This window comes from Mesoplodon bidens (assembly GCF_964165515.1).
Source record: "Mesoplodon bidens genome assembly, chromosome: 1".
Taxonomy (NCBI): Eukaryota; Metazoa; Chordata; class Mammalia; order Artiodactyla; family Ziphiidae; genus Mesoplodon; species Mesoplodon bidens.
This window is the reverse complement of record NC_138176.1, coordinates 55,232,579-55,255,674: the sequence shown is the minus strand read 5'-3', so window position 1 is coordinate 55,255,674 and position 23,096 is coordinate 55,232,579. Positions and strand designations below refer to the sequence as shown.

The 23,096-nt window shown below is 45.4% G+C and overlaps 1 protein-coding gene across 1 annotated transcript; it reads left to right on the top strand.

The window, feature by feature from the left end:
* The first annotated feature begins 15,616 nt into the window (after positions 1-15,616).
* SOD3 (superoxide dismutase 3) lies at positions 15,617-21,268 on the top strand. The gene is made up of 2 exons (XM_081228977.1): positions 15,617-15,736; positions 19,596-21,268. Exon 2 carries the CDS (start codon positions 19,612-19,614, stop codon positions 20,344-20,346), a length of 735 nt encoding a protein of 244 aa, XP_081085103.1. The 5' UTR covers positions 15,617-15,736; positions 19,596-19,611; the 3' UTR covers positions 20,347-21,268.
* Positions 21,269-23,096: the final 1,828 nt, after the last annotated feature.

Sequence of the window (23,096 nt, the reverse complement as noted above, 5' to 3'; positions counted from 1 at the left end):
GTGCCCCGGTCCGGGAAGATCCCACATGCTGCGGAGCGGCTGGGCCCGTGAGCCATGGCCGCTGAGCCTGCGCGTCCGGAGCCTGTGCTCCGCAGCGGGAGAGGCCACAGCGGTGGGAGGCCCCTGTACCGCAAAAAAAAAAAAAAAAAAAAAAAAAGAAGTCATGGAACCATGTCCTCTGCTATATTTGCACATGAGCAAATGACACGCATACAAGGTTATCCATTAAAGTCTGGATTGTGGAAGTAAAAGACCGGAAACAACCTAAGTGTCTACCATGAGGGACTGGTTAAAAAATTATAGTACACCCTAAAATGACCTGCTATGCAGTCATAAAAGGGAATGAGGCAGGTCTTCATGCTCTGATATGGAAGGATCCAGTTGTGTGCTGGAGGTCGCTTGGACCAATTCATGAGCGCAGATAATTAGCTTCTCTTCCTAACTCTGCAGTCAGTGACCTCACAAAGCTTGAAATTGACCACGGTGGCAGTTATACCATGGACATCTGTAAATGCTACCAATCAAGGAACTCCCTACCCCATGAGACCTAGTTGTTAAACATTTACTAGCACACCACTGAAAAGACCTCCAAAACCCATTGTCAAATGAATAAAGCAAAGTGTAACACAATATGCTTAGTATGCTAGCAACAGTGTGAAAATAGGGGAAATCACATGTTTAATAACCTCTTATTCCTCAATATTTAAATTCTATTGTATTACTGTATGACCCAGCAATTTTACTCCTAGGTATATACCCAAAAGAAATGAAAACATGTGTCTACATGGAAACTTGCACACGAATTACTACAGCGGCATTATTCATAATAACCAAATAGGTGAAAACAACCCAAATGTCATTCATCAACAAATAAATGGATAAGTAAATTGTGGTATATACATACAACAGAATGTTATTCAGCCGTAAAAAGGAAAGAAGTAGTGATACACGCTACAACTTGGATGAACCTTGAATACATTATAAGTGAAAGAAGCTAGACAGAAAAGGTCATATATTGTATGATTCCTTTTATAGGAGATATCCAGAATAGGCAAATCCATAGACATGGAAAGCAGATTAGTGGTTACGAATAGGGGGAGGGGGAAACAGGGAGTGGTAGCATAATGGTTACTTTTGTTTTTTGTTGTTTCTGGGGGGATGAAGAAGTTTCAGAGAGAAGTGGTGGTTGCACATTGTAACTACACTAAATGCCACTGAATTGTACACTTTACAATTGCTATATCTGAATTTTACCTCAAGTTAAAAAAAAAACCTCTGGGAAGCTATACATAGAAACTGTATTGTATAAACTAGTTGTCTCTGGAAAGGAGAACTGTGTACCTGGGAGACAGGGCATCAGGGTGCCTTTTCATGGTATGCCTTTTAAAAAATAATTTTGTTGATTTATAATGTTGTGTTAATTTCTGCTGTACAACAAAGTGACTCAGTTATACATATATATGCTCTTTTTCATATTCCTTTCCATTATGGTTTCTCATAGAATATTGAATATAGTTCCCTGTGCTATACAGTAGGACCTTGTTGTTTATGCATCTTATATAGAATAGTTTGCATCTACTAATCCCAAACCCCCATCCTTCCCTCCCCCACCCCCCTCCCCCTTGGCAACCACAAGTCTGTTCTATATGTCTGGGAGTCTGTTTCTGTTTCATAAATATGTTCATTTGTGTCGTGTATGCCTGTTTTGTACTTCAAAATTTTGAACCATGTGGACAAAAGGGGAGACGAAGGTCTAACAGACATATATGTCCCCTCTACAAAGCCCAAGATAAATAGATAAAGAACGAGTTAGTGGCAGATCATATTTAAAGTCTATAAACATAGATTCTAGCTCAGTCCTCCAAATGCTAGCTTTCTAGAGGCTTCCATTGGTTGGGCTAAATTCGCCATATCCCATCAGGTGGGAACATCTTTTCAGAGGGCAACAGGGCATCTGGATTGACTCTGCCTTGTGAACGGAAGATACAGCAGAACACCTGGGAGACTTGGTGGTAGAGTGGGTGAAGCAGTTTGGGGGAATGGCCATACGTCCTTAGGTTAGGCATGTGACCTCTCTGAGACTTGATTTTTCTCTCTGTAAAATGGGGATGATCAGACCTACCTCTCAGGGTTGGTATGACAATGTTATAGAGTATTAAGGTAACATGAGGATGTTCCTGGTACTCTACAGGCACTCGGTGCTAATCTCCTTTCCCAGGAAAGGGCCAGTGCTGCAGGTTTCTGCATGCTCAGGAGACCCTACCTGATGACTCAGCATGAAGATTTGCTCTGCCTTCATTGTTCAACTAGTCCAGCTACAAGCTCGATCTTTCTCCAATATCTTTCTGAGCCCTCCATTTCTTCCATTTTTACAAATCAAGATTGCATCATTGAAGTGGAGAATGAATAAAAAAGTAAAGAATTAGACTCCTAAGAGCAACTAGAGCTGTGATTTATTGAGTGCTTACCTTGGGTCTTGTATTTTAAATGTATTGTTTCTAACTCTTACAACAGCCTTAGAAGCCATATATTTCAATCCTCATTTTAGAGAGCACAGAGAGTTTAAGTAACTTGCTCACAATAACACACCCCAGTAAGAGAGCAGGGGTTGGAACCCAGGACTGCCTGACCTTCTACTCTATCACACTCCATCATGGGACCCAACTTGCAAATTTCCAAAGTCAAGGCTACTGCTCTGTGTGGCCTACAACAATCACAGAATCTAGATGAAAGTTGGAAGACTCCCCAAAGAGTATCAAGTCTAACCTCCCCCGACAAAGAACCCTCACTTCAACATCCCTGATTCTTTGACGGGGAGCTCACCACCTCATGTGACAGCCCATTCCATTTTTAGGCAATTCTAATTACTAGGAAGACTCATAATGTGCTATTTGCCAGTCAGATGCACCTGCTATTTTCATTACAACTTCATACACCCTGATGAGGCCATCATTAAGACATCCTCAGCTGAAATCCTGACTCCATTACCTCCTGGACTTACAATAGTCCCCCAACACCATTGCCAAATAAAGTCCCCCCAGAACATCAGTGATGCAGACAAAGTCATGAAAGGGATGTTGATTGCTGCTTCAAATGAGTCTGGGATAGGTGATTATCTCTTCCTGAGAAAAGGTTTTTCTGGGTGGGATGTATTGTCACTCGGGACGGAGGTATAGCATATACTGCAAAAGTTTAAAAATAATCAACACAATTCCTCAGTTAATTAAAGCGTTGCAAAAAGCAATGAAAGCTGATTTTTGTGCTTCTCCTTCTTCCTGGTTTTCAGCTTCTTTGGCAGTTTTCTGTTGAGTTGAAGGACGGTCAGCTCTAAACAATGAAAAATGAGCTAATGTCGCTAGCTTCCTGCACCATGACATTACTGTAAGATCCAACCGCTAATAATGATGATTGAAAATGGATAATAATTAAGAAGGGGGTAACAAAGGTCTTCTGAGTGTGGGAGCTGTGCTCATCTGATTCTCCACAGGGGAAACAAAATATGTTTATGCGATTGTGCAAACTGCGGGAAACTAAAAGATGCCAGGGTCAGAAGAGTAACGTGGCTCCTCTGGGATTTCAGGTGGCAAATAGGATGGAGAATCTTAACTTTAATGAAGACAACAAAAATCACATAATTAACACACACTGTTAACACCTCATTAGTCTCCCGGGGCTTAAGTTGTGCTAAAAATAATCAACACATTTTACTTAAATAGGGTGCTCCTACAGGTGATTGTGAAGGCTGCCTTGGCCATAGCAGAATGGAGCCATGGCTCTGCATGTTCTTCAAATGCTTTAAAGCAGGGCTTATCTTCATACCAAGGAAAGGATTATTAAAAACATATGTGGAGTTACAGAGTGGAAATGAGTGTGTTATGAAGAGCTTCTCTGAATCTGAGCCTGACTCCGAGCTTGACTCCAAAATCTTGCATAAGCCTATTTCACAACCCAGGTCCCTTAAGTCAGGGTTGTCTCATAAACTAATCTGTTGGGAGGTATTGGTACTGGCTACAAGTCAAGCTGTAAAAACAGGCCAGTTTTGTTCAGGGCCTTCTCTTCCTTACGACAGTCTAAGCATTAAAACTCCTAAGCATTAGACATTTGCTTCCACCTAATCTGGTTTGGCCCATGACCGCTATGACCAATGGAATTTGGGAGCAGTGACGTCACAGGATTCTGAGCCCGGGCATTAAGAAGGCCTGAACCTTTTGCCATGCCTTGAGCTCCCAAGTAAGAAGTTGGAGTACCCCAATCGGAAAACAAGGCCACAGGGAGCGGCCTTGGAGGATGAGTCATCACATGAAGGTCAGTCACATAGACGAGCACCTGAGGCTCAGATACCCAGCCTTGTTGCCCACTGACGGCAGTACAAGAGAGAAGCCGAGCGAGACCAGTAGAGGAACCGCCAGCAGCCAATCCCCAGCCAACCCACTACCAAGACACTCACGAGACATGATAAAAGGGTTGCTAGGGTGCATGCTGCAGGGCAATAAATAACCCAAAGGCCTCCTCTCTGCCCCTCCCCTTGACAATGGCCCTGCTCACCCACTCTTGAGCACCTCTCTGTGCATTTCCAAGGTATCTTCTAACACATTTGGGAAAATCATCTACGTGTGTTCACATGTGCTCACGGGAGCAGTTCTCTCTCCGTTTCTTGGCAAAATAATCATAGTCACTGGAATTCCTGGAGATGAGACAGCAGACTTCGTCGCCAGCTAAGAGAGAAATGCTAGGCTGCTCCCGCTCTTGTTTTCCCACTGTGTAAAAATAAGAGCACTAATATACCCGCGTGGGATTTAATAGCAAAACCCTGGGCTTAAGGGCCGGTGGCGCTGGTGGCAGAGAGGGGTGAGAGTCACTGGTTAATTATGCGGCCCTGGACGTCTCCCTAAGTGTTAGAGTCAGTGATAGCTCTCCAAGGGGACTTTTCAAGTAATCCTCAACTTGGAAGCTCTTCTGTTCCTGTCAAAAGTCAGGGCAGATAGCAAACCTGCTCCTACCCCCTCAGTGAAGATGGGAGCTTGCTCCAAACAGAGAGTGGCAGGGAGGCGGAAAACAGCTCTGATAGACAGAAAGCAAAACAAAGAATTCTGTGAGCGTACTGAAGGAACATTTACACAGACCTGTGCAGTAGCCTCATCACTAGCAAAGCTAAAGTTTTAGAAGCTTTTTTTTTTTTTTACTTCCTCACGTCCCAACACGCTATTGTACAGCCAGATGGCAAACAAAATAACATAAACACATAAACAGCAAAGCCAGATAAAAGAATATCCCTCTAAATTGAATCTAACAGTTGTGGAAGTATTGTTGACAAGACCCTGTACTTTGATTTTTAGAAAACTTATATTGAATAAATAAATGGATGGATAGATGGATCACCGGATGCCCATGATGGAAAGAGAGAGTGCAATGTGTCCACAAGCTCTTCTAGAGGGAGACGACCATATAACATTGTGAGACCCAGAGAAGGTCTGTGAATGGTGCAGAAGCAGGATGATGAGGAAGGAAGATCTGGGTGAAACATTTCCTTTAGTTGCACCTGGTTAAGGTTTACATCACTCCCCTCAGGTAAGGAGGAATATACAAGACTTTGTTGTTGTTTCTAGTCTGGGTCCTCTTTATTCATGCTTAAGTTAACTATAAGTAGTTAATTCCATGGAATGAGCTGGGTCCTTCTCATCTAATCTTCTTGCTGTCTTTGTAAAAATCTCAAATTAAAGAACCTCCTTAGTTTCTTAAAGAACTACAGATAAATATCTGAGCTAGTGCTGCAGTCATTGTGAGCCACCTACCTAATAAACATTTTCTTCCTTCTTAATAAGGAAAATTCAGTTTTGTTAGGGTAGCAGTATGTTAGGCTAAGAACAGTTTGCCAGATTCCCATGAATCTAGGGATGCCCTGTGATACATTTCTCGCCATGAGACATAAATTGAAGGCAACTGGGAAATCTGCCAGTGCTGCCACTGCCCCCCTTCTCCTGAATCAGATGCACATCTGGAAGTATAAAAGCCAACTTGCAGCAATGAGGCTACAAGCATGAGGTCAGAAGTCTACGCACTGCTGATGAAGACAGAAAGGAAAGATGTGAACGCCCTGAGCCCGAAGGTAATGTAAAGCCACCCTACCAGCTGTGAACTTTTTGTTCCATGTGACAAACATCTAAATGTTTAAGCAACTTTTTATCATATTTGCAGCCAAAAGCACTCTTGGCAGTTACTCTTGGGTTGATCCGATTGAAAATTACAGTCTGGGTTCTAGTGCCCAGAGTAGGTTAGGGAAGAAGCAGTCTTAATTGGACATTGCCTGAATAAAGGGCAATTCCTTACAGGGTATGGTACATTGTATTAGTTTGGGCTACAAATAAAAGAAACTCCTGACTTGCACTAACTTATATAACAAATCACAGAGTAGAAAATCCAGAGGTAAAAAAGACACAGGTGAAGAACCATCACAGCCTTAGGAGTCCAGATTATTCCATCTCTCTGCTTGGCTATCCTTGGGGAACCCCATGTGCTAGTTGAAGTAAATTAATCAGGAACTATCCTTGGTGACCCCATGAACCCTGTTGGGTAGAGTTAGATACTTGGACAAAATGTATGCCTATTAGAAAGGAAAAGCAGGGATTGATAATCATAGCAAACCAAAAGTGTCCACGACACACATGCTGGATAAATGCTTTTCAAAATGTGGAAAGTCCCAAAGTAAGAAATGATGATGATTCTACCAGCCTAGTGCCAGCATTAGTTTGAATACATTCTTCTGCTGCCACTTGGAAAAAAAGAGGGCTTGTTTTCTTGTCCATTCAGCTAACATTTATGGCTTCCAACCGAATGGTCTGATTCATTCATCCCATTTGACTGGTCTCATAACAGGAAGTAATTAAAATATCCCAAGGGATCAAACAGCCCACTTGTAAAATTGGAATATTTGAAAAAAACAAACAATTCCTTCCTTTTCTTCCTCCCAACTAAGCCACCTTCACTGGTGGTATCGAATAAACCCAAACTCTGTTTAAATGAAAAGAAAGAGATTACAAAGTCTGTTTAATAACAAGACATAGTCATGGATGCTTATTAGAAATAGTCTTTTTTCAGTGTGGAGCTAAGGTTCTTAAGAATTTTAAGAACTGGCACCTCACTGGGAATAGATGTGAAAACTGAGTGAAGGATCACATGATGTGTAGGCAGCTTCACAGGAGTTCATTTCTCCTCAGAACACCAATCTGCTTGTGTGTAATCCACCGTGGTACTCAGTGTGGCATCCGTCGGGGAGAACAATTCCTAGTGCCGGGAACCACCTGCCAGACATACAGAATTTTGACAGAGTGGCATCTGTGTTTTCCTTTGGGAACTATGTCCTTCTCGTCCTCCCCATGTGGTTCTGGTGGTGCTGACCCAGATCCTGGTAGGGGTGGGCCTATCACACAGTCGTGTATTCCATCCTCATCCAGGCAGCAGCTGGTTATTCTGCTAATGTTTACAAATGTGTTTGCTTTTCAAATGTATTGAAGTACAATTTACAAGCAATAAAATGCATGATCTTTGACAAACATAAACCCTCATGTAAGCATCCCATATCAATATATAGAACATCTTTATCACCCCACTTCCATCATCCCAGAAAGATTTCTTATGTCTCTTTGTAGCTAATTCTAACACACATCCATATCCAGTGCCCCTTAACTCCCATCCTAGGAAGCCATTGTTCTGATTTCTATGACAATAGATTAGTTAACCTGTTCTAGAACTTCATTTCAATCGAATCATACAATATGTACTATCGTGTGTCTGGCTTCTTTCACTCCGGGTACTATTGTTGACATCAATCCATGTTGTTATATGTACTAGTAGTTTATTCCTTCTTATTTCTGAATAGCGTCCAATTATGGAAATATAACACAGATGATCTAGGCACCTGCTCATGGACATCTGTGACGTTTCCAGTGGAACAATTATGAATAAAGTTCTTATTCATAGTGTTGTATAAGTCTTTGTGTGGACATACATTCTCATTTCTCTTGAGTAAATATCTAGGAATGAAATTATTGGATCACATGTTAAGTGAATGTTTAACCCTATAAGAAACTTCTGAAGTCCCTTCCGAAGTGGTTCACCATTTTACACTCTCACCAATAATGTAGGAGAGTTCTAGCTACTCCACATCCTCATCAACATTTACATTATCAGTCTTTTTCTTTTTAGCCAAGCATATTGAGGTACAGTGACATTCAACTGTGGTTTTGTTTTGCATTTTCCTGATGACCAATGAAGATGCTTATTGGTCATTTGTACTGAAGCGCTGGTTAAATTCTTTGATCCCATTTTAAAAACTGGGTTAGCTTTCTTCTTATTATTTCATTGTAAGCATCTCTAAATATTCTGGGTACAAGTCCTTTGACAGATATGTCAATATTAATATGTCAATATTAAATATTTTCTCCTGGTCTGTGGTTTGCCTTTTCAGTTTTGTAAAGGTGTCATTTGAAGAGCAAAAATTTTTAATTGTGATGAAATGCTATTTCTCCATTTTTTAAATGATTTATGCTTTTTTGTTCTACTAAGCAAACTTTACCTACTTGAAGGTCACAAAGATTTATCTCCTATACTTTATTAATAGAGTTTTCTAATAGGTCTTGAAGTCAGGTGGTATAAGTCCTCTAACTTTTTTTCCCCCAAATTATTTTAGGTATCTTCTTTTGGCTTTTTGAACTTTCTGTAAAGTTTATCTTGCAATTTCATTGATTTCTGTTCTTTATTTTCTTTCCATCTTCTTACATTGCTGTGATTTTTCTAGCGTCTTAACATTTAAACCTTTCTATTTTTCTAATATAGTTATATATTTTCCTCTAATAAGTGCTTTGACTGCATTCCACAAATTTTGATCTGTTGTTTTCATTACGATTCACTTGGAAATATGTTCTAATTTCCCTTATGGTTTCTTCTTTGACTCATGGATTATTTAGTGTGCCTTATTTAATTTCCATATATTTGGGGATTTCCTAGATATCTCATTGCTATTGATTTGTATTTTTCTTTCATTGTAATCAGATAACATAGTCTATAAAGCTTTAACCTTTTTAAATATAATGAAACCAGGATAGACTAGGATATGATCTATCTTGGTGAATATTTCATGTAAACTTGAAAAGGACATTTATTCTGCAATCGTTGGGAAAATATAACTTTAGTCATGTTGGTTGATACTGTTGTTCAGATAATCTATATGCCAACTGTTTTGTCTATTTCTTCTATCAATTAATAAGAGAGTATGTTAAAAAATGTCCAGCTATGATTATGTACTTATTTATTTTTCTCTTTAGTCAAGTTTTTGTTAATGTATTTTAATGCCTTGTTATTGGGCATATAAACATTTAGCATTATTGTCTTCCTAATAAATGTGCCTTTTATCATCATGAAATGTCCAGTTGCTGAGATTATCTACAGCCATCATCTTTGTCTTGCCATCTACTTTGTCTGATATTAATATAATCATGCTTGTCTTATGCTTACTGTTTGCATGGTAAATCTTTTTTCATCCTTTTACTGACAGTTTATCTGTATCTTGATATTTGATGTATATCTCTTACAGGCAGAAAATAACACTATTGAGCCATCATTTAAAAAACAAGAAATATCACATAGAAATGTGAATCTCTGGCCTCTCTTGAGATCTGGCAATAATAGGTAGCATTCCCATAGGCAACGTCTGGTTGGGCAGCTGCTGCCCCCTGTAGATTCAGAATGTTCTCTTCAGTCCCCACTCTTCTCTAGTGTTTCCCAGACACTGGGGCTGAGTTGCCATGTCTTAATGGGCTGTTGCTGTCTTTCTCACAGAAAAGAAATATTTTTTCAGGCAAATATCTCCACTAGAATATGAAGACAAAATGTAGATAGGAAGGTTGTATGTTTAAAGACAAAAAGGAGACAACACGCACCTGGCCCACTTTATTCATGATGCAGCCTGTCTGGCTCCCACAGGTGCTGGAGTTTTCAATTCCTGTTGTAGTAAATACTCAAGTTCTGTTTGAGATGATATAACTTTGAGCATTAGAATTCAAAAAAGAGAGGATGGTTTCAGCCTAGACATAGGCATTTTCTTTTACAAATGGCTCTTCTCTCCTAGTAATGCATTTTAAAAACAATGTCAAGTCTATATTAGTGTGTATATAATAAATATATGCTCACAAATAAGCAGATAACTTTATTCTGATCAATAATACCCAACCAGAACAATGCTCTGATTATTAAAACATGTCTCCATAAGTAAAATAAAGTAGTTGAGCCAATAGTTAGATCCCAGCTCTTCTGCCTTGGCTTTGAGGGAAATTGGCCAACGAGAGATAAACCCCTGCTTCTGATGTAAAAGTTTTGTGGAGAAAGACCAGTGTGAAAAGCTTCTGATGCTAAGATGGACAAAAGCTGGAGAAACATTCAAAAAGTTCCATGCTTTGGTCCCCAGCTGGGTCTGCCAACAGCTCCTATTACATCACCACCATAAGGAGGATGTCCTAAGACCCAACCCTACTCCTTCTGTTCTCTCCAAGAAGGGCAAGATGGATCCTGCACAGCTGGGCCTGGGCCCAGAGAACTGTCAGGAGGTTGACTGCTTTATAAGATTGCTCCAAAATTCCGTGAAATGAAAGTCAAAGTATACTATTAGGGCCCTAACGCAGGACCATCTAATCTTCCAGATGCTGCTGCCCCTCTGGATTTATCTCTGGGTGGCCTTGGTGGGTGATGGTGGTTTGGAGGCTGTGATGGGAGTTGCTACCCACTCCATTTGAGACCGTCACTTAAGAAGGGCCAGACCCTACTGGATTCGTTTTCTAAGTGAGACACATGGCTGCTTCTCTGTTTTCCTCCCTGGGTTTCAAATCTGAAGCTTTTTGAATTCTGTCAGCATTTAGACTTCCTGATTCCTTTTCTAAAGTAGAGGCTGAGTCAGAGGACCTCTTCTGTACAGTTTCTTCCAGCATCAATTTTCTGTAATCCTAAGAGTAAAGAATGTTATATCACTTCTGCCCCTAGATTCTATTCTTTACATGTTGCAGGTTTGTGCATTTTGTACAAGCTCCCTGGGGGTTTTCTGTCCATCTTCTTTTGTTAGTCTGGTTGTTCTGAAGGTGTGGAGAAAAGGAACAGTGCCAGGCTGGCCATCTGACTGCGGAGAGTTTTTCTTCCTCCTGGTGAGGTTTCAGGGTGTGTGTCTGAAGAGCTCAGCAGGGCAAAGGTGAAGAGATGGTCTATGAAGCCTCAGAACTGGTGAGGTAGAACGTCACCAATCTGAAGGCTCAGTGAACTGGGCTCAAGTTCTTCCTCTGCACCTAATAGGTGTGACACTGGACAAGTCAATTAAGCACCATAGGTCTCAGTTTCTTTATTTGTAAAATATGGGAGTGACACTAGGGAGGATCTATGGTCCTTCATATATAGGTCTCTTCAAATGGATTATAAGCCACCTGAACTAAGGCTATGATTTCTACATCTTCACAGTCATGATGCCCAGTGCAGGATCTGGCACATAATTGTATCAGTTAGGCATGAATTTGGCTGCTAGTAACGGAAACCCACTAACAGTGGAACACATTGAGGTTATATTCTCCTATTACGAGAAAACTACAACTGTACTGGTGTTGGTTAAGGTGCTCAGTGAGACACTTTCCCTCCCTTTAGCTTTTAATTTTTTAATTTATTTTTTCCGTGAAGTTTTTGAGGACCTAGGTTCTTTCCTTCTTTTCCCCTCCATCCTGTGCATGTTGGCTTTTGTTCTCATGCTCACCGACTATAGTCCCAAGGGAGCTGCCACATTGCTAGGCATCAAAACCATGTTCAAGACAAGAGGAAGGAGAAAGAGGCAGCACCAACCATTTCTGTCTCTTTTGTAATGAAAGTAAGAGCCTTCCCCAGAGCCACATCAGGTTATGTCTCATTGGCTATATCTGGGTGACATGACCACCGCTAGCTGAAAGGGATGCTGGGAAAGCAAGTGCCTGGTTTTCCAGCTTCTATAGTGGGAGGCAGCAAGAAGAGGGGTCAATATGGCCATTGGGTTAACAAATATTTTAAAATAAATACGACTAGAAAGTAAGCTGAAAAATGCTTCTCTTTTCCCAAGTGGAATGTACCATGCAATTTTTTGAGGAAAGAAGCGCTTCATTGGATATGCTTTTAAATTATTCATACTGCTATTTTGTTTTTATGTGGCAAAACAGGAATGACCTACGTGTTCCCTCACAGGTATGGGCAGGAAGTGGAACTAGAGGCAGGGTCAGAGTTCATGAAGAACTTAGCTTGGACGGATTTCACTTCGATGTTTTCCTGAGAGAATACTTTGCACACACTCACCTTCTGATCAGAAAGGCATTGCTTTCGTGTGCTACAATTGGTCTTCTCCTCACATGGCCAGCCAAGTGTAACTAGTTGAGAAGTTCCTGGTTCTGACTGGTTTCCATTACCTTGTGATTCACGCACATTTGAACAGAAGGGTGACACATTCACGGTGAAAAGGAAATTTCCCAGAATGTGGCATGGACACAGAATGCAGTCTCTCTTCTTCACTGAAGAGCAGTGCTATTAATACAACGAAAAGGTGCATGAAAATCACTTAACAAGTGCCCGGCATGCAAGAGGCACTAAATACATGTGAGATGGTATGATTTTATGACTGTTAATAAGAATGATGTTTCTTTTCTCCCTGCCCACCTTGCCAATAACATCTGCTTTTTTCCATATTACCCTGACGTGTTTGGACAAAATGACAGGATCCAAGATTGAACTACACAGGTCCCTGGTCCCACTCCTACTCTCTGGGGGGCTTCTGAGAGAACCTCAGGCAGGCAAGACATGCTTGAAGTTTTCTCAGGTATGTCTGAATTACTCTGGTTGGATAAACTGTCATCACACAGAACCTGGCCTTCTAGGGATGCAAACTGCAACCCTAATTGTTGCTTTCAAAACTTTCTCCTCATGGTAACCACTTTATTTCCTGGTAGAATTTAATCCTATCAGTTTTTTGAACACAATGAAAAGGAAGTTATTTACAATTGATATCCCTGCATAAAAGAACTACCAAGTTCTCTAGCAGAGATCTCTTCTATACAGATAGAAGTGCTTTTGAATGCATCTCCTAATAATGGCTGATTTACAACGTTTGCTTGATTTTCTGTTGTATTATACATTAACACTGGGGAAAGAACAGAGGTCAGTGTAGGTGTCTTGTTTGCAAGGCGGTCACTGATGTTAGAGATAACTGTGAGGTGTAGACTCATTTGTTGTTTCTAACTTTTCTTTCATCTCCCCTTTAGACTGGAAGGTAATAAAGTGTAATGATTAAGGGGCCAGGGTTAGGAATTGGGGAATCTTGAGTTTAAATTTTGACTTTGCCATGTTATAGCGCTGAAACTTTGGGCCTATTATTTCTTTTTTTTTTTTAATTGAAATATAACTGACCTATTATTAGAAAGATAATTATTCTTTCTGAACCTCCTTTCTTTATCTACAAAGTGGACAAATTAACACCCATCCCACAACATTATTGCAAGCATTAAATAAAGTGTTCACTTCCAAGTGCAGAAAATGCAACCCAAACAACTTAAGCAAAAAGAGAATATATTTGATTCACATAACGAAAACAGAGTTTCAGGTACAGCTGGATCCAGGGCCTCAAACACTGCAATTAGGTCCAAATTTCACTCTACTTTTATTCCACTTCCCTCCATCGGCCCTATCCTCAGACAGATTCTCCCTTAAGGGCTGAAATAACTCTACTCTTTCTCCTCCAGTTGCAAGTCCACTGGGAAAGAGAAGATACCTCTCTTACAACAGTCCCAGCAAAAATGTCATTGAATCTCACTGGCTCTGAATGGATTATCCCAGAACCAATGCAATGTTATGACTGGTCAGGAGCCCACCTCTGGAGCAAGGGGTTAATCAACACCATTTGCATGGACTGAAAATGCAGTGGTTTCCAAGCAGGAAACTGGTGTGCAGTTGCCAAAGGAAAAGGCTACGAATGTTGGTGGGGTCAGGTGGGAGAAAAAGCAAATTTCCCCTAGAATGCCATAAAAAGGAAAGTGAATATGGACTTTAATATCAATCCTAGAATACCATAATGGAGGAAATCTTTCTTGTCCCTTAAAAGAAATAAAATTAGGTTAAGTGAAGAAATTGCCACTGGATACAGTAGTTACAAACTGATATAATTATGACTTCAAGAACTGAATGAAATACAAATTTTTTTTAGTTGGATGAAAGATTCACAAAGAGAAACCAGATGTTTCAGCGTGGGGCAGAGTGGCGGGCAGCATCTGGAACTTGGAAAACTCATTAGTCAAAGGCACCTACGCCCATCAACAGAATGCAGAGAGGCGTGGATTGAGCTGATAATGCCTGAGTTCCCAGTGAGCCAGAAGGACTGATGTCGGGACAGAGGACTGGAGGCTCTGAGTTCTCAGAAGTCTCCACCTTATCTTGCGAAATGTCTGCCCCAGGACAAAGATCTTTAGTTTTTCTTCCTGCCAAGTAGAGGTTCCCAAACCTGGTTGTACCCCAGAATAACCAGCTTTAAAAAAGATGATTCCAGAAAGCCCTTGCTGGCAATGGATTCACTCAGCCTGCGATGGTGCCTGGAAGTCTAGATTTTGAACAAGCTGTCCTGCGGCCAAGACTAATGTCTGGGTCTTTAGGGACCCTGTCCATCCCTCCCCAGCTACAGTCCCCATTCTGTACTGCATGGATCTGTTGACACCGCTGTTCCCTCCCCAGAGTATGAACCCCAAAGGGCAGGGACTCTCCCAGGTTTGGGTACCAGCACACAATGGAGTGAGCACCCACTAATCATTTATTGAAGGAAGGCTGGCAGGCAGACAAGCAGGCAGGCACGCTGCCTATTCCCATGTGGATTTTTCTGGGGAAAAAAGCTCCTTTTGGAAAGAGCTGCTGTGATTGAGAAAAGATCATGGCCGCAAAGGAAGAAAAGGCTTTGGGGAGGGGAAAGATTCATGGGTCCCTCAGACCACACTCTTTTAAAAGACTCTTCCATAACTTTAATAAGGAAGCGAGAACAGGATGAGCGTGATAACGTTTGGGCCATCGGGTTAGCCTCGCCTCCCCATTTTACAGATGATGAAACAGAGGCACAGGGAGTTGGTCCAGGAGCACATCCTTAGGAAGTGACACAGCTGACACTCTGCAGCCTGAGTCCCCACCTGCGTCTCACCTCTCATAGGTGTGGCCGCACAGTTCTGGAGGAAACATCATGCATATTTGCGGGCGTCCATTTCCATCTTAGATGCATCCAGCAAAAATAAATCAATAGCTGAGGAAATCAGGGGAGAGCAAAGGGCCTCTCAAGAAAGAGACCATTGTACACGTCTCCAACAGGCTATTTTCGTTCTACTTTTTATTCCGCTGCTACACCCTGAAGGTCACTTGCTACGTCTGAATAAACCAGTGAAGTCACGAAAAGGAATACTTGGCTAGGGAACGCGGGGCTGGGGGGGAGGTGACAGAGCTGGAGGAGGTGAGGCAATTCCACAACAAGGACTGCCTAGCCGGCTTCCCTCCCTAAACCGGCCCAATGACCTTCTTTCCTCGCGGTGACCACTCCCCCGAGGCTGCCCTGCGCGGCCACAAACAGCCCAGGAGCCCGCTCCGTGTTCCTGCGACCGGCTGGCGGCTGGTGGGGTGCTGCTTCCCAGGTCCCAGGAGGGAAGGCTCTCTTGGAAGAGTTGGAAAGGTGAGTGCGAAGTCAAGGTTAATTTCGTTCTTCTGGGAGTGTGCTTACTGAGTTTGAAACTGGGGCGGGGCATCCAGCCTCTCCTAGGAGAAGGATATGATCATTTTCGTGGGAGAGAAACAGGCTTCTTTTATTTTTTTTTTAACATCTTTATTGGAGTATAATTGCTTTACAATGGTGTGTTAGTTTCTGCTTTATAACAAAGTGAATCAGCTATACATATACATATGTTCCCATATCTCTTCCCTCTTGTGTCTCTCTCCCTCCCACCCTCCCTCTCCCACCCCTCTAGGTGGTCACAAAGCACTGAGCTGATCTCCCTGTGCTATGCGGCTGCTTCCCACTAGCTATCTAAACACGCTTCTTGACAGAGCCCAGCTGCTGTAAAGCAGAGGACTGGGGAGGCGGGGAGAGGGGTGAGGAAGGCAACCGGGGAGGAGAAACTGACTGTTCTCAGATCTGCTAATGCCAGGCCAAGAGGACCTCAGCATCCTCTGGGTTAGAGAAAAAAGAAATCTGGAGTGAGGAAGGTGGATGTTTCTGGATGTTGCCTGGCATGGGTGGTGAGGAAAAGCCACCTGCTTAGGGGAGGCACAAAGGGAGGGCCTGGCTGCCTCAGGAGCACAGCCGGGACCCCTTCTCAGAGGGCGCCCAGGCATTAGAACACACGGGAGCCTTCGTGGGGGCCGCAGTCTTCCCAGACCCAGACCCAGGAAGGAGGCACTGGCCCGGAGGCTTGCTTTGTCCCCTGTCTCTGATAACTATGTTCTCCCCTCTGGACCAAGCGGGCTCCCCAAAAACCACGTGGTCATCCACAGCTCAAACTTAGTGAGAGACTGAGCCAGAAGGGTGAGCCTTATGCGGGCGGGCCTTGAGGGCTAGAGTGAAAAGCTTAAGACCCAAGGAGCCAGGGATTTAAGAAGAATTCTCTTTTTAAGAGAAAAACATCTCCTTCAAGTGTTCATTATGACCCAAGCATTCTTGGAAAAGAAAGCTTTGTGGACACATCCAAAACAATCTGTCTTTGCTGTATGTTTTTAAGGAAGTACCTTCCAATCGGCAGAGCCCTCCTGAGGGCCAGGACTGGTTCAGAAGGAGAGGGGTGGTGGGTGATGATGGAGACCTTGAAGCCAAGGTCTGGCCTCAGGGATGCTCCTCCATTCCCATCCCCACTCCCTGGGGCTTCAGCGTAGTAACCAGGCCACATCAGAGGGGGTTCCCTTGATGTCACTTTCTGGACTTCTCCTCCTACCTGTCACTCCTTCTTGGAGCCTTTCCTGGCCACCTCCTCCTCCCACGGCTGCAATAGCATCTTTCAGCTGATGGTCCTGAAATCCCTATCAGCAGTTTCTCTCTGATAGCTAAGAGCTGCCATTTACTGGGAATTTTCTAGGTAGCAGGCGCTGGGCTAAGTGCCTTGATGAGAGCTGTTCAGTGTGGTGCCTAAACCTTGGGCTTGGAGCAGACCACACCTTTGCAAATCCTGCCTCAGCTATTACTGAACGTGTAACCACAGGCAAGACACTTTCTGTGCCTCAGTTTCCTGCACTTTAGAATGGGCATAACAATGCACCCACCCCAGAGGGTTTTTGTGAGGCTTAAATGAATTAACACACACTAAGTGCTTTTAACAGTGCCTTCACGTGTGTTCAGTAAATGCCGGCAATTCTAATTGTGTCTTTTAAGCCTCACAGCAAGACTCCAAGGTTAGTATTATTATCTCTATTTGCGGATAAGAAAACTGAGGTTGAGAGAGGAGGGGGAGCCCAACTAGAGTTTGCAGTCCAGCATTTTCTCTGTTACTCTGTAACCAAAATAACAATTATGCTAACACTTAAAGAGTAAGTAAAGTGGCAGAGTCAGGCTTCAGGTCCAGTGAGTTCCGGATTCCAATTCTTTTAATCACCACACTAGACTGCCTTCCTGTAATGGTTATGGAAAGAATAAACACTCAACCCCAGAATTTAATTTTAAAATGGCACCTGCTTGGGGGTCGGAGAAGGCCTTTGAAAGTGCAGTTGACCCTCAAACCAGCTCTTTGGAGGCAGCATTGATCCCTGTGGGCAGACTGAAAAATGTGAAAATAGCCTGGCATCTCATATCTCGTTTACACCTCCTGGTGGCCCTTGGTGGTCTTACCAGCCTTGTCTTACAGCTAAGAGAGAGTCAGTAGCTTCCCCCATGATAATGCGGTTATGCAATATGGCATATGTGTCTCACCATAAAATTCCTGGTTGGGTCCCAGAATCTTTGATGGAGCTTTAAACCAAACAAAGCAACTCATGCCCACTGAATCAGAATCTCTTAGGGTGGTGCCTGGGCGTCTGAATTTTAAGAACCAGAATCTGATGTGCAGCCAACACTGAGAACCCCTCCCAGTTACACTGCCTCTTCCAAAGGCCGGAAGCCCCATTTACAGCCATCTGCTGAACATCCCACCTGGGATCTCGCATCTCAGCAGGCTCGGGTTGAACTTGCCCTCTCCCTTCTTCTCGGGGCCTGGTCCCACCATCCATCACCCAGTCTCCCCTGCTGGGACCTCAGTCATGCTCAACTCCTCTTCCCCACTGCCAGTGGTACCCAAAATGTCTCCTGTATCCATGCTGCCTCCACCTTGGTAAAAGCCTTCACCATTTCTGGTCTGGATCGCTGCTACTGCCCCCTACCTCATCACTCTCTGACTACCTCTATTTCTCCACTGTGTCTCCCTTTCTTCTTGTCTTCTCCCCTGTCCTCTCCATCCCACAAATCCAGCCCCCATCCTTTCACCTGCCAGACTTAATGAACTAAAAACTATCTCAACCCTCACTTTTCTGCTTAAAAACTTCCACCAGCACTAGCCTCCTGGCTAATAACCACACACCTTAGCACAGAAAAGCCAGCCCTTCCATCCCTGGCTCAGCGTTCCCTCTTCAGCCTCGACTCCTCTCTGGTGGCACAGGCCACGTTCCAGCCACACTGAATTACCCCATCCCCGAAACGAACTGTGTCCCTTCACAGCCTGTGAACATATCATGTTGTGCCTCCCGCCTGAAATGGACTTCTGACCTGGCTTGGCTGAAAAACTCCTCCTTGTCTTGTGGGACCCTTAAAAGTCACCTCCTCTGGGAAGCCCTCCTGGAGTCTCCCAGGGAGATGGGCACTCCTTACTCTGTCCTTCCCCAGAACAAGGCTCCATCTTCAGTTACAGGATGGCATCGGAATGATCTGATGACACATCTGTCTGTCAGTGAACTCCTCATTCAACATTCACATATTAAACATCTCCTACTGCCAAGTGCGGGCCCAGATGCTACGGATACTGATGAATAAAACTGAGTTTCTAGCTTTAGTCTACCGAGCGTGGCAGAGAAGAGGGGATAGGGCACTTCAGAGAGAAGGCACAACAAGTGCAAGAAGCACGGCAGCAAGCCTTATGCTGCCTGTGTAAGAGAGGATGCAGAAAGAGAGCAGCAGAAGATGAGGGGCAGAGATGAGGAGAGGGAGGACATCTGGAAGGGCCATGAGAGCCTCCCTCGTGTCTCCTGAGACAACCCCCCACCCCTGGGCCAACTGTCCTGGACTCCCCATGCTATGGAGATGGGACTTGGGAGGACCACGATTCAGATCTGTGGCTCAGAAAGATCCTCCTGAGTTTCTTGAGATTATGTCCCATCCATCTTTACAACCACAGCACCTAACACAGTTTCTGGAACGCAGCAGGCCCTGAAGAGACAGGGGCCGAAAGAACAAAAAGCACGCTAGGCAAGGAAGCCCCTTGGCGGGAAGGGTTTGGATTCAAGGGCACTGGGGTCCCTGGGGTTCCAGGTTTCCAGTGATTAAGTCTCGCTCTGCCCCCACCCCCTGGGGGTGCCCGCAGGTGCCCGACTCCGGCCATGCTGGCGCTGCTCTGTGCCTACCTGCTCCTGACGTCCCGCGCCTCGGACGTCTCCACCGACCCGCACCTGGAGCAGCCCGGCTCCCGCATGCAGGAGCAGATCCACGACATGCACGCCAAAGTGACAGAGATCTGGCAGGAGATGACGCAGCGGTGGGTGGCGGGCGGCGGCCAGGACGCCGCGCTCCACGCCATCTGCCCGGTGCTGCCGTCGGCCACGCTGGACGCGGCGCAGCCCCGGGTGAGCGGCGTCGTGCTCTTCCGGCAGCTCCGGCCTGGCGCCTTGCTCGAGGCCTTCTTCCACCTGGAGGGGTTCCCGGCCGAGCCCAACGGCACCAGCCGCGCCATCCACGTGCACCAGTTCGGGGACCTGAGCCAGGGCTGCGACTCCACCGGCCCGCACTACAACCCGCTGGCCGTGCCGCACCCGCAGCACCCGGGCGACTTCGGCAACTTCGTGGTGCGCGACGGCCAAGTCTGGAAGTACCGCTCCGGCCTGGCCGCCTCGCTCTCCGGCCCTTACTCGATCGCGGGCCGCGCCGTGGTGATCCACGAGGGCGAGGATGACCTGGGCCGCGGTGGCAACCAGGCCAGCCTGGAGAACGGCAACGCAGGCCGCCGGCTCGCCTGCTGCGTGGTGGGCCTGTGCGGGCCGGGGCCCTGGGCGCGCCAGGCACAGGAGCACGCGGAGCGCAAGAAGCGGCGGCGAGAGAGCGAGTGCAAGGGCAGCTGAGCCCCCTACCCGGGCGCCCCGAGAGCTCCCTCCACGCCCCAGACCCATTCCATGTGCCCTGGGAGCCCCTGCACGCCCTGACAGCCCTACAAGTGCCTGAGATCCCCTCCGAGGACCCCAAGACCCCTCTACACCTGACACCTCTCCAAACTCCCGAGATTCCCTCCATGTGGCCCAGGCCCCCCTCTACGTGGATCTGTCTGTGCTGTGACACCTCTTCCAAACACCCTGAGACCCCTTCTACACCCTGACTCTCCTCCAAGCGCCCAAGATGCCCTCCATGTGACCCAGGACCCCTTCTACACATCCCAGGATCTCTCCATGCCTTGACACCACTCCAAGAACCCTGGGACACCTCTACACCCTGACACCTCTCCAAGTGCCCAGGATCCCCTCCATGTGACCCAGGTCCCCACCCTCTCAGCTTGATTTTTCTCCTTCTGCCCCCAGAGACACTCCCTACTCTGAGGTACCACTTTTGCCATGGCTAGGATCTCCCCGAAAATCCCCTCCACCCTGAGGTCTCCAACCATGTATACTGAGACACCCCCTTTCATCCAGAGGGCACCCTGAGCTCTGAGGACCCCCAGAGATACTGAAATATCCTCATTTACCCTGAGGGTCTTCCAGACTCCCCCCTTTCCACCCTGGCACCCCCGCCCTCACCCTGTGAGCCCTGAGATCCCTCAATGCCCTAAGAACCTACCTACCCCCACCCCCTTTAGGTTCCTCCTAGGCAGTCTGAGACCCCTCCTGAGGTTGCCTCTCCCCCTCCCCCTCCCCAGCCTGTGCAGTGCAGCCTGCACTTAGGCGCCCCTGCCTGGTGTCTCCAGCTATTCCCCCAACCCCACACCCCAGAGAGCTGCTCCTCTGTGGGCTGTTTGGCAGTCTTCGTGTTGCACATTAAAAACTTAGCAATTCAGTACTGCATGGGGGCCTTGGTTACTTTTTTGGTTTATTTGAGGCTTCTCTCCCCACTCAGCTATTTTTTTGGGGAATGGCAAAGATGGTTCCCAAACCTCTTAGGACTTCTCCTTCTCCCCTGCCCAGCTCTGTTGGCTGCAAGGCTCCGTCACTGATCATCATGCCTTTGGGGTGTGGCTCGCAAGAGGAAGGAAACAGCTTCCTGGGCCACATGCCAGAGCTGTAGAATCCAAAGGGAGAGGAGAAAATCTATTTGCAACAAGCTTCCCGGTGATACGGATGCTGGAGCCGCTGGCCTGGCATGAGCGGTACACCAACTCACTGGGCCCAGTGGCCTCTCACATCTGCCTCTGTGGGAAGCCTGAGGTCCATTTCCCAGATGGCAGAGACAGGGCCAGTGAGGCAGTGTCCCTGGGCAAGTTATATGGAGGTTGGTGTTGATATCTAAAGTTGTCAGCCTTCTCCACACCCAGGACAATGCTCTTCTTGACTTCTTGATACAAAAGCAGTTGGAAGCAGTGGGGTCCAAAGGCAGGTTGGTCTTAATTAAGGCTTGATGGAGGTTCTGCCTCTCTTTGTGAAAATTATAATCTATAAACAGACTAGATCAGTCTTGTGTATTCACTTTCATTTATTGAAGTATCCATCCTGGGGTAGACCCACTTCCTAGCTGTGGCTTTCCCACCCTGGTTCCTCAGAGGCAGCTTCTGTTTCTCCCAGACACTTAAGGCAGTGAGTCAAACTGAACCTTAGCCAGAAAGCCATCCCCAGTGGTTATTTTTACCTCTTACTAGGACTACCTTGTTATTTAAAACCCTTTCCTTGAGCCCAAGCGACAATTGGGAAGAAAGGCTATTGCCTGGTGAATTTGCTCCACCAACTGGTTCTCACTGGTTTTGAAATGGAGCAGGACTCTGCGAGGCCTTCCCAGGGACAGACCCCTTGTGTCCCCTCCACCACCACCACCACACACACACCAGTTTGTATAAAAGCTCTAGCCTCCTAGGCCTTCCCCAGGTTCCACAGAGCAAATTTAATCAGAGAAGTGAGAAAATGCAGAAACAAAGGAAACAGTCAAGCAAGACAATAATAGTCTAGTTATAAAACAAAGTCAAGGACCTTTAGTTCCTCCTCAAGTGCTATAGAGAATATCCTGAGCCATATCCTTGAGCTGTTTTGCAGATACTAAAACCCTCACCAGGTGGAAGAGGTTAACAGCATGCTGACCACCGGCACGTACACCCCAGACCGGTTGGAACCAGAAGGTTGATGACTGAGATTCCTGAAACATCACCCTGTCCTCATCATCAACCACCAGAAGGGTGTCCACGAGCTGATGGTGCACCCTGTGACCCTCTCCCTCACCTTGCCTTTAACCCTTCCCTGAAAGCTATCAGGGCCTTTGGGTCTTCTGAGCATGAGCTGCCCATTCTCCTTGCTTGGCCCCACATTGGGTGCCTTGCAATAAACACTGTACTTTCCCTCACCACGAGGCAGTGTCAGTAGATTGGCTTTACCGCATGTCAGGTGGGCGGTACCAAGTTTGGTTCAGTAATGGTTTGAAATATTAACACGAAATGTATGGGTCAGCACTGAAAAGGGAATTAGCAAACTGAGTCTTTGAATATCCTGATTTCACATAGAGGCATTTGCCTACCCCCGCAATTAAAAGTTGTGAAAGCAAGGCAGCAATTACATAGGAACACACGATGGACAGGAATAAAAAGCCAACACCCCATCTTCGACTCTGCCGCCCAGATTATAGGTTAATTCAGGATCATCAAGGGAAGTTTGCACTTATTTTTCAGAAGGAGGCTGGTGCTTCT